Here is a 12,098-nt window from a genome sequence, read left to right on the forward strand (position 1 = left end):
GGATGTACAAGGCTGGCTCAGGCTATGTGAGGCTGGATAGTATGAGTGGGTAGTGGGTAGTATGAAATCTTTCATCCTAGCAACTCTTCCCAGAGTTTAAAAGTGCTAAGATCTGGGTGCCTTACAGTGTGGAGAGTGATGACTTCTAACAGGCTTTTCCCCCTCAGGAAGTTGGATCTATTTAATTCGTGGTCTGACGAGAAAGTTTGGAAGCTTGTCCCTATGGGGAGGGTAGAGAAGTTTGCTTATGGGCAGCTGGTCACAAAAGACTTTGTAGACTCATCCTTCCTCATATTTGTATGCAAGGTAAGGAGTTGGGTGGGCGGAGTGAAGCTGGAAAGAATGGGCCTAACATAACATCCTATAGCCTGTAACACAGGGTTTAGCCTGATTGACAATATACACTTTTCACTTCCTTTTCTGACCTTCCACATTCTAGCTGTATAAAGGAATGTCACACTGGCTGGCTGGCCTCAGAAGTTGTTCGGAACTTTGTGATGTACAGTAGTCCTCCATTATTAGAAAGGATGCATTTCAAGGCATCCAGTGATGTTTGAAACTGTGGATAGTACCTAATCCTCTGTGCATTATGTTTTTTTACATACTTATGATAAAATTTAATTTATAAATTAGGCATTGTAAGAGATTAATAATAAGTAACCATAGAATAGAGCAATTATACTGTAGTAATATGTATATAGTTTCTAAAGTCTTACAGTGCTATGCTCATTTTATGATGTAAAATAATTCTTAAAGGAAGCAATTTAAGGCTTGTCTCTGGCATATCTGAGTTTCCAGCATTACTTACTGTCTTAGGCTTTGAGGCTGTTACTAGGTAAAATAAAGGTTGCTTAACACAAACAACTATCATACCAAGACAGTCTATCTGATAACTGAGACAGCTACTAAGTGACTAGCAGGCAGGTAGCATATGTAGCATGAATGATACTGGACAAGGGGATGGTTCACACTTCAGGCAAAAGAGACTAAGATGGCAAGAAATTCAATCATGCTATTCAGAATGATGGACAGTTTGAAACTTATAAGTTGCAAATTTCTGGAATTTTCCATCTAATGTTTTTGTTAGACAGTGGGTAACTGAAGTCACATTAGTCATGCTTCACCTGGTATTTAATTCAGTCTCCTAATAGCCCCAAAGAAGTTAGTATAGTCATTATTCCCGCTTTACAGAGGAGGAAACCAAAGCACAGAAAGGTTAAGTGGCTATCTAAGGTCACATAGTTTAGGCAAGAGACAAAATTTACCTCAGGTCTGTCTGGCTCCAAAGCACTTCTCAGGAACTGGGATTTTTTAGTTGCCCTGGCAATTCCTTACATCATAAGCCACCACAGACATTGCAAAGGTCATGCCATATTAGTACAGGATATAGAACAATACAAAAGTGAATAGACTGATTAGATAGATATAGTGAGGAATTTTAAAGTTTTAAAGTTTGGTAAAGGGACTGGGAATATGGGTTAGCAATAGAGTGTTTGCCTCGCATACATGAAGCCCTGGGTTCAATTCCTCAGCACCACAAATATAGAAAAAGCCAGAAGTGGGGTGGGATGGGAATATGGCTTAGGGGTAGAGTGCTTGCCTTGCATACATGAAGCCCTGGGTTTGATTCCTCAGCACCACATAAACAAAAGGCCAGAAGTGGCGCTGTGGCTCAAGTGGTAGTGTTAACCTTGAGCAAAAAGAAGCCAGGGACAGTCAGTTTAAGCCCCAGGAATGGCCAAAAAAAAGAAAAAAAATTTTTTTTAAGGATGAAAATGTCTTAGGTGGCTCCTTCCTTCCTTCCTTCCTTCCTTTCTTTTTCTTTTTTTCTTTTTTGTTTCAGTCACTTGGACTCAGGGCCTAGGTTCTGTCCCTAAGCTTTTGTGCTCAAGGTTTAATGCTCTACCACTTTTAGCCACAGCTCCACTTCAGTTTTCTAGTGGTTAATTGGTTTCTTGCCAAGGGTGGCTTTAAACTGTAATACTGTGATCTCAGCCTCCTGAGTAGCTAGGATTACAGGCACAAGCCACAGTCACAGGGCCTGAACGCTGTCTCTGGCTTCTTTTTGCTCAAGGCTAGCACTCTGCCACTTGAGCCACAGCGCCACTTCTGGCTTTTTCTGTTTATGTGGTGGTAAGGAATCAAACCCAGAGCTTCATGCCTTCTAGGCAAGTACTGTACCACTAAACCACATTCTCAGCCCTAGCATCCTGATTTTTAAAAAAAGGGAAGTTTCTGTCTCATCCTAGACATTGATTTATTATTTCAGAACATGCATTAGAGTGAGTGTTGCAGGGACTTTGAAGCAGTAGTGCTTGGATTTCATGGTGAGAAAACCAACAGAGATCACACTACCATGTAAACTGGGTTTGGCTCTTAAAACTTTTACTAATATCTGAAAGTTAATGTGAAGCTTTTCATGATTTCTGGTTTTGAGAATTCACAAGAACTAGAAATTGCAGGCTGTACTCCTGTCACCAACCCTCCTCTATCCTCCACCCCTAGAATTGAGAAGTTCCTCCTGTCCCCTCCGTATAAAAGGACTACACTTTTACTTCCATTGCCTTCGGTGTTCTCCTTCCCATTCCTGTACTTTTACTGCCACTAGAGGGCGAAATCAACAGCTGGAGGCTAGGCATCCTTGGGATTGAGGGAAGTTGGGAAACAAGATTTCTGCTGGCACTGCAAACATGATGAATGCCCATGATGATGAATCCAGTCTAAGCAGCTTGTCATCTGTTACCCCCACAGATACAGACACACAAAGACCCATAAGGAACTTTTCCAAGTGGAAATTCCACGTTTTTCTGGTACCTCTAGTTCTTGGGTGATGAATGTTGCATAAAGCTCCAGGTGCAGTGGCTGACATGTAATAAGGGTTCTTAAATATCTATTCCCTTCTTCCTTGTCAAAAGTAATCTGTCTTGAACTATAATCATAATGTGTCTCATAGAGACTCTACTTGAAAGTAAGATTTTATAGAGATAGGGAAAAAAAGAGAAATGATCTACCTTCTTCTATTCCTCTTTCCTTCCTTCTTTCTTTTTTCCTTTCCCTTCTCCTTTTCCTCTCTCTCTTTCTTTACCTCCCTCCTTCCTTCCTTTCCTTCCTCTCTCCCTCTCTCCTCTCTCCTCTCTCTCTCCTGCTTATCTATGTTAGTCAAGTGCCCCACTACTAAGTTCAGAGCCATGACATATCTGTCAAATTGGTAGATTAAAAGGACTATGAAGCCAGGCACTGGTGGCTCATACTTGTAATCCTAGCTACTCAGAAGGCTGAGATCTCAGGATCACAGTTCAAAGCCAGCCCAGGCAGGAAAGTTAATGCGACTCTCATCTCCAGTTAACCACCAGAAAACTGCAATGGTAGCTCAAAGTGGTAGAGTGCTAGCTTTGAGTGAAAAAGCCCAGGCCCTGAGTTCAAGCCCCATGACCACCAACAACAAAAAAGACTATGAAAGACTATGAAAACACAGGGTTGGCAAAGGTTTTCACATTATAAAAGATTTTCATGTCTGCCATGTACTGCTATGGGAGTAAATAGTGAGGGAACCATTGTTTTCTTTTTGGCCAGTCCTGGGCCTTGGACTCAGGGCCTGAGCACCGTCCCTGGCTTCTTCCCGCTCAAGGCTAGCACTCTGCCACCTGAGCCACAGCGCCCCTTCTGGCCGTTTTCCATATATGTGGTGCTGGGGAATCGAACCGAGAGCTTCAATGTGTAGGAGGCAAGCACTCTTGCCACTAGGCCATATTCCCAGCCCCATTGTTTTCTTAATGCCAGTGCTGGAGTTTAAACTCAGGGCCTTGAACTTTGTTCATGTCTGTTGCCATACTACTTGAGCCATTCCTTCACTTTCATCTTTTTACTAGTTATTTGGAGATAAGAGTCTTGAGGAATTGTCTTCCTGGGCTGTTTCCAAACATAAGTTCTCAGATCTCAGCCGCCTAAGTAGCTAAGATGATAAATGTGAGCCACTAGCACCTGGCTTGACCTAACCTGTCTGGAGGGCAGATTGGCAATGTGTATTAAAATTTAAAACATGCATAACTTTAGGAACTATTCTCAAAGAGATAATTAGATATACTATTAAGCATATTAGATATGGATATTAAGATATGGACATTAAACATAAACTATGTTGCAGTTATAAATATTCTTCAAGTCTTAATGAAGTGACTAACCAAGATTTATTTATTTCCTTTTATCACATTACTTGCCCAAAGCAGGTAACCAGAAAGGCTTGCTTTGTATGGTTACATTGAAATTCCCATTCTCTCTCCTATCCTCTCTCTTCTCTAAGAATTATGATGTATACATAGGATACCTGCTGTCTATAACCAAATGCAAGTGCCTTAGCAAATAGTAATTTATTTTTTCATATAATCATAAAGAATTAAGCATTACAAGTTTAGAACAGCTGTTGTAGAAAGCCCTCAAAAACCTAGGCTCCTTTTAGCTTTCCCTGCCTATTATCCATACCTATGATTCTGGTATTCACAGTGTGGCTGCTTCTGTAGCCATCATGTCTAAAGGAAATGAAAGCAGCAAAGCAAAGGAGAAAAGATACTAGTAGCTTTCCTGGGAGTTTTTTTGTTTTTTTGTTTTTTTTTTTTGGCCAGTCGTGGGCCTTGGACTCAGGGCCTGAGCACTGTCCCTGGCTTCTTCCCGCTCAAGGCTAGCACTCTGCCACTTGAGCCACAGCGCCGCTTCTGGCCGTTTTCTGTATATGTGGTGCTGGGGAATCGAACCTAGGGCCTCATGTATCCGAGGCAGGCACTCTTGCCACTAGGCTATATCCCCAGCCCTTTCCTGGGAGTTTTATCCAGCAATCTTCCACTTACATTGTATTACACTGAACTAGGTCATTGTCACCCACCCACCCCCCCCCCAGCAGGAAAGATGGTAAGGTTTGTTTTTTTTTTTTTTTTTTTTTTTGCCAGTCCTGGGGCGTTGGCTTCAGGGCTTGAGCACTGTCCCTGGCTTCTTTTTTTTTTTTTTTTTTTTTTTGGCCAGTCCTGGGGCTTGGACTCAGGGCCTGAGCACTGTCCCTGGCTTCTTCCCACTCAAGGCTAGCACTCTGCCACTTGAGCCACAGCGCTGCTTCTGGCCGTTTTCTGTATATGTGGTGCTGGGGAATCGAACCTAGGGCCTCGTGTATCCGAGGCAGGCACTCTTGCCACTAGGCTATATCCCCAGCCCCCTGGCTTCTTTTTGCTCAAGGCTAGCACTTTACCTCTTGAGCCACAGTGCCACTTCTGGCTATTTCTATATATGTGGTGCTGAGGAATCAAACCCAGGGCATCATTTATACGAGACAAGCACTTTACCAGTAGGCCATATTCCCAGCCCAGTTATTTTAATGTTATTTTTGGTGGGTTTTTTTGTTCGTTTGTTTTTTGGCCAGTCCTGGGGTTTGGACCAGGGCCTGAGCACTGTCCCTGCACTCTACCACTTCAGCCACAGTGCCACTTCTGGTCATTTTCTGCATATGTAGTGCTGGGGAATTGAACCCAGGGCCTCATGTATACATGGCAAGCACTCTTGCCACTAGGCCATATCCCCAGCCCAAGGTTTTGTTTTAAAACTGGGGACTTTGTTGTCCTGAACAAACTTAGGGTGATTTACATGTTACTGACAAATTAGAAACAGCCAAATAAGAATATTTAATAAATGTTTTCTTGAAGTGTAACTTAGATGTAATAAGATTTCAAATCTAGCCAGGTGCTGGTGACTCATGCATGCTGCATGGAGACTTGAAATCTGAGGACTGTGATTCAAAGCCAATCTGGGCAGGAAAGTTTGTGAAACTCTTATCTCCAGTTAACCACCAAAAAGCTAGAAGTAGAGCTGTGGCTCCAGTGGTAGAGCACTAGACTTAAGTAAAGAAACTAAGAGAACAGCAAGCAGGCCCTGAGTTCAAGCTCCAGGACTGGCAAAAGAAAAACAAACAAACAAAAAAAAAAACCCTACATTCTAATATCCAGAAATAACTAGTAGTAATGTATTAAAGAACATTATTTCAAGGTTTTCTCTATGTACATACAAATGGCACATAATGAGTTTTCATAAGTGAGATATTCAGTTAAGTAAAATAGGCTTATAAACTTTTTGAACTATAATATATTGACAACATTTTTTTTTGCTCAAGGCTAGTGCTCTATAACTTAAGCTACAGCTCCACAGATTCTAGCTTTTTGGTAGTTTATTGGAGATACGAGTCTTACAGACTTTCTGCCTGGGCTGGCTTTAAACCACCATCCTCAGATCTCAGCCTCCTGAGTAGCTAGGATTACAAGCATGAGCCACTGGTACCCAGCGAATTAATGAAGTTTTAACTTTATGTTCTCCTGTTTGGTTTGAATAGTTGTATAAACTTTTAACTCTAGACTAATTTTAAATTTATAGAAAATAATTACAAGAACAATGAAAAGAACTTCAGAAGAACATTGACCCAGAACCACCAGTTAATATTTTGCCACATTTGTTTTTATATTTTTTTACTGCCTAAATTATCTGAGTTAAGTTTCATTCATTATGCTCACCTATTCTGTTAACTTGATTGGCGGAGGGGGAGGCAGTAGTTTGAATTCAGTCTTGTGATTGCTAAGCAGACCCTCTACCACTTGAGTCATATCCACAGCTAGTTGTTTTGTTTTTTGCTTGAGCAAAAACTGGGGCTTGAACTCAGGGCCCGGGCATTGTCCTTGAGCTTCTTTGTTTTGTTTTTTGCCAGTCCTGGGGCTTGAACTCAGGGCCTGAGCTCTGTCCCTGTCTCCTTTTTGCTCAAGGCTAGCACTCTACCACTTGTGCCACAGCACCCCTTCCAGCCTTTTCTATATATGTGGTGCTGAGGAATCGAACCCAGGGCTTCATGCATACTAGGCAAGCATTATACCACTAAGCCACCTACTCAGCCCTTCAGCTAGTTTTAACAGATAGGGTCTCAAGTTTTTGCTTAAGATGGGCCTTAGACTTTGACCCTCCTACCTATAACATCCCATGTAGCTGGAATGTCGCTAGGCCTATTATTTTTTAATTAAATTTTATTGACAAGGTGATGTACAGAGGAGGTACAACTACATAATAAGGTAGTGAGTACATTTCTTTTTTTTTTTTTTTTTTTTGGCCAGTCCTGGGCCTTGGACTCAGGGCCTGAGCACTGTCCCTGGCTTCTTCCCGCTCAAGGCTAGCACTCTGCCACTTGAGCCACAGCGCCGCTTCTGGCCGTTTTCTGTATATGTGGTGCTGGGGAATCGAACCTAGGGCCTCGTGTATCCGAGGCAGGCACTCTTGCCACTAGGCTATATCCCCAGCCCCGTGAGTACATTTCTTGTCATATTTGTTACACCCTCCCTCATTTTTCTTTCCCTTCCCTAGTTAAGATAAGCATATATACAATATCCAGTGACCACATGGGCTACTCTAGGCCTATTATTTGAAATGAAGTTTTTGTCTGGCCTGGTCTTAAACCATGGTTCTCTCATTGTCTACCTTCCAAGTAGCTGCAAGTATAAGCATGAGCCGTGCCTGTGACTATTTTCTATTAGCCACAGAATAATTATAAAATGCAGAGAATTTTTAGTATTGACAGAACTGTATAATCTGCAGTTTATAGTGCATTTCACCAACTGCCCCAATAATGACCTCCATAGTGATATTTTTTCCATTGTTAGCACTGAATTTGTTTTTATGCTGCCTTAGCTGTTTGAATTTTTATCATAGATAACATTTTTATTTATTAAGAACAGAAAAAAGGAACATGAAACTTGCATTGAACAAATAAAACAAAATGGGGTCAGTTACAATACAGAGAACTTATTTTGAGAGCCTGGCCAGCCAGAAGCATCCCAATTTAACCCTTTGTTTGTGTTCTTCTATGTGTACAGGGTAGCTGTGAAATCTTGAGGCTGATAGACCTTGCCTCCTCACTTTCCTATTACAAGTGGATCTGGAAGTGTTTGGAGCTGATAGACGACAAACCTCTGAGGGCTCACCTCAAGGGTAAGCCAGATGGCCACATCTGTCAGCCAGCAGCACAGCAAGGAACATCCAGGCATGACCTGCTTCTAGTTTCCAGCCCAAATTATCCCAGACATCTGGAGCTCAAAGGGCCAGACAGGATGTCTGGTTTGATTCCTTCTCCTACCAGTCATGGGAACCTGGTCTTCAGGCCCTGCCTCCTTTCCAGCCTCTTCCTTTCTGCTCAGCAGGCTCTGCCATGTGGCTGTCTACTCCTTACCTCATATATCCTTTCCCCTCCCTCTCTTCTTTTGCCTTGATCATTTCTGCTGTTTAGATTTTAGACTAAACATTGTTTTCCTCCAAGAATTCTCCCTGATTCTAATGCTAGATCAGCATCTTCTTTCTTCATTATAGCCCATTCACATACTCTGCTTTTCTCTTCTGTGCCATTTAACCCCACTGAAATCATATAATAGAATCCAAGCCTATTAAATAGCTGTCTCCCTGGAATTTAAGCTCTATAAGAGATTAGTATTCTCAGGGCTTATGACCACACCTGGCATCTAGTGGCTACTCAGAAGCAATTCATTTAGCTGCCATGTGTGGTTCTAGATGCATCCTAAGCTGTGAATGTTCACATGCAATCCCTAGATTCTATCCAAACTAATAAATAGCAGCATTTATTAAATAATGATTATATACCAAGTATCTAGTTTAATAGTTTATATAATTCTCACATTAGCTTTTCAAGAAGAATGGATACTATATCTCCATTTGGCAGTTATAGAAACTGAGGAAGAGAGGTGGCTCTCTTTTCTTCAGGTCATAGGGGTAATAACAATGGAGGACTTCGGAGTCCTGGCCCAGCTGATACCAAAGACCAGCATCCTTTGTGATGTTGAACAAGTAACTCGATTCTGTATACCATTGTACTCAGGGTCTGTAAAATATGAATTATAGTCCTACCTATAAGGTTGTTAGAATATTAAGCAAGCTAACATATAAAACTCTTAGAACACTACCTGGACACATTAGTTACATTGGTTGTCATTATCACATGGCTACTAGGAAGGCTGAAAGGAATGATGTATATTCATAGGGCTTACTAAGTACTTAGTAGATGTCCATCCTGTCTTTTCCACTGCTAAACTACTAGAGAAAAAACTCCATACCACAGATTTTGATATGCCATGTTTATGTTGTCATTCAGCATATTTTTCAATTTCTCTTTTAATTTCTTCTTCTTTGACCCATTGAATATTTAGAAAGGTTTCCAAGTATTTGGGGACTATTCAACCATCTCCGTTTTTTATTTCTATGATAAAATACTTTGTGTCGTTGGAATGTTCTTAAATATATATAAACTTACTTTATGACCCAGAATATGATCTATTTTGGTAAATGCTCCATTTGCATATGAAAAGAATATGCTGCCATTGGATGCAATGTGCTGTGAATGTTAATCAAAATTGATCCATAGTCTTAGTCATCTATATCCTTCTTATCTTTCTCTACTTGCTCTATTGGTTGTTAATAGAGGGTTGTAAACATTTCCAATTGTATGTAATTGTAAACATGTTTTCTTCTTGCATTTTTATCCTATTTTGCTTCATGTATTTGAAGTTGTTTTTTAGAGAATAGAATAGTTGGTTAGAGGGGCTGGGGATATGGCCTAGTGGCAAGAGAGCTTGCCTCGTATACATGAGGCCGTGGGTTCAATTCCCCAGCACCACATATACAGAAAACAGCCAGAAGTGGCGCTGTGGCTCAAGTGGCAGAGTGCTAGCCTTGAGCAAAAGGAAGCCAGGGCTGAGTCCAAGGCCCAGGAGGCCAAAAAAAAAAAAAAAAAAGAATAGTTGGTTAGAATTGAATTTTATCACTCTAAAATTAACTTCTTTGACCTAAAACTTTTTTTCTCTTCCTTCCTTCCTTCCTTCCTTCCTTCTTTCTTCCTTTCTTTCCTTTCTTTCCCTTCCTTCCTTCCTTCCTTCCTTCCTTCCTTCCTTCCTTCCTTCCTTCCTTCCTTCCTTCCTTCCTTCCTTCCTTCCTTCCTTTCTTTCTTTCTTTCTTTCTTTCTTTCTTTCTTTCTTTCTTTCTTTCTTTCTTTCTTTCTTTCTTTCTTTCTTTTTCTTTTGGTCCTACAGCTTGAACTCAGGGCCCAGGCACTGTCCCTGAGTTCTTTTTGCTCAAGGGTAGTGCTCTATCACTTTGAGCCACAGCTGTACTTCTGGTTTGGGAGTGATTAATTGGAGATAAGAGTCTCCTGAACTTTCCTACCTTGTCTTGTTTTGAACTGTGATCCTCAAATCTCAGCCTTCTGAGTAGCTAGGATGACAGGCATGAGCCTCAGTGCTCAGCTTTTCTTTTCTGATATTAATTTAGCCACTTCTTTTTATTTACTTTAACTTCCTTTTCATTAATATTATTTTGGTATCTTTTTTATCCTGTGTTTATTGTATTTGTATATGTAAAATGGATTTCTTACTGGAGGTGTGGCTGAGGTAGCAGAGTGCTTGCCTAGCAAACAAAAGGCCTTGAGTTTAAATCCCAGTACTGAAGGAGGTGAGGGGTAGAAGGGAATAAAGTGGGTTTTGTTTTGTTTTGTTTTTTGTGTCAGTCCTGAGGCTTGATCTCAAGGCCTCAGTGATGTCCCTAAGCTTTTGTGCTCAAGACTAGTGCTCTACCACTTGAACCACAGCTCTACTTTCTGGCTTTTTGGTGGTTAATTGGAAATAAGAGTCTCACAGACTTTCTGGCCAGGGCTGGCTTTGAACTGCAATCCTCATATCTCAGCCTCCTGAGTAGCTAGGATTTTAAGTGTGAGCCATGACACCTAGCTTAAAGTGGGCTTTCTTAGCAGCAGTACAAAAAAAAATAGGTTACTTTTTTTTATTCACTCTTTTCTCTCTTTCTCTCTCTTCCCTCTTCTCCCCCTCCCCCCCTCTCCTCTCCCTCTTCCTCTCTCCTTCCCTCTCACCTGCTCACCCTCCCTGTCTTGCAAGTTCCCTCTTGGCCCTTCGCAGCCAATCTCCACCTTTCACTCCTGGCCTAGGCAACCACTGATCTGCTTTCTTTCACTGTACATTAGGTTCCTCTTTCCTGGGGTTTCATAGAATGGAATCATGCAGTTTGAACTCTTTGGTGTTTGTCTTCTTTCCCTAAGCATACTATTATTTAGCCAGACCTGGGGCTTGAATTCAGGGCCTGAGCATTGTCCTTGAACTTTTTACTCAAGGCTAGCACTCTGCCCCTTGAGCCACAGCACTACTTCCAGCTTTTTTTGTTTATATGGTGCTGAGGAATCGAACCCAGGGCTTCATACATGCAAGGCAAGCACTTTACCACTAAGCCATAGTCCCATTCCCACATACTATTTTTTTTTTTTTTTTTTTGGCCAGTCCTGGGCCTTGAACTCAGGGCCTGAGTACTGTCCCTGGCTTCTTCCCGCTCAAGGCTAGCACTCTGCCACTTGAGCCACAGCGCCGCTTCTGGCCGTTTTCTGTATATGTGGTGCTGGGGAATCGAACCTAGGGCCTCGTGTATCCGAGGCAGGCACTCTTGCCACTAGGCTATATCCCCAGCCCCCCCACATACTATTTTTGAGTAGTTTATTTACTCATTATTTCCAAGTAGTATTTCCTTGGATATCTTTTCAATAACTGTCTTGAGGGCCTATTATATGCTGACATTATCTTAGGCATATAATATTTTATCTGTAATTCTTTCTCTTTTTTTGTTAGCATACAGTTAACGTATCAAGGGGTTTCATTGTGATATTTTCATACATGCATATATTGTACTTGATCAAACTCACCCCCTCTACTACTCTGTAATTTTTCAATAATGCTGTGGAGGCAGCAGCAGGAGCGAGGGGGGCTCTACAGATTGCATGGCTTATCCAAAGTTCTATGCTGTCCTCTCTCTCCTCTCTCTTTTTGGTGCTGGCACTGGGGCTTGAATTCAGGGCCTGGATGCTATCCCTGAGCTTTTTAGCTGGAGGCTAGTGCTCTGCCATTTGAGCCATATCTCTACTTTTGGCTTTTTGCTGGTTAACTGGAGATAGGAGTCTCATGGACTTTCTTGCTCAGGTTAGCTTCAAACTATGATCCTCAGATCTCAGCCTCCTGAACAACTAG

The 12,098-nt window shown here is 41.6% G+C and overlaps 1 protein-coding gene across 2 annotated transcripts in view; it reads left to right on the forward strand.

Annotated features, from left to right (window-relative positions):
• Nucleotides 1-12,098, forward strand: part of Cnbd2 (cyclic nucleotide binding domain containing 2) — a 40,060-nt gene that overhangs the window by 12,826 nt on the left and 15,136 nt on the right. For both annotated transcript variants that reach the window (XM_048349119.1, XM_048349117.1), the window contains 2 exons: nt 168-306; nt 7,887-8,001. In XM_048349119.1, coding sequence (XP_048205076.1) covers nt 168-306; nt 7,887-8,001 — 254 coding nt within the window. The remainder of the gene's footprint in view (nt 1-167; nt 307-7,886; nt 8,002-12,098) is intronic.

The sequence above is a fragment of the Perognathus longimembris genome, chromosome 6 (assembly GCF_023159225.1).
Source record: "Perognathus longimembris pacificus isolate PPM17 chromosome 6, ASM2315922v1, whole genome shotgun sequence".
In the NCBI taxonomy this organism is placed as follows: Eukaryota; Metazoa; Chordata; class Mammalia; order Rodentia; family Heteromyidae; genus Perognathus; species Perognathus longimembris.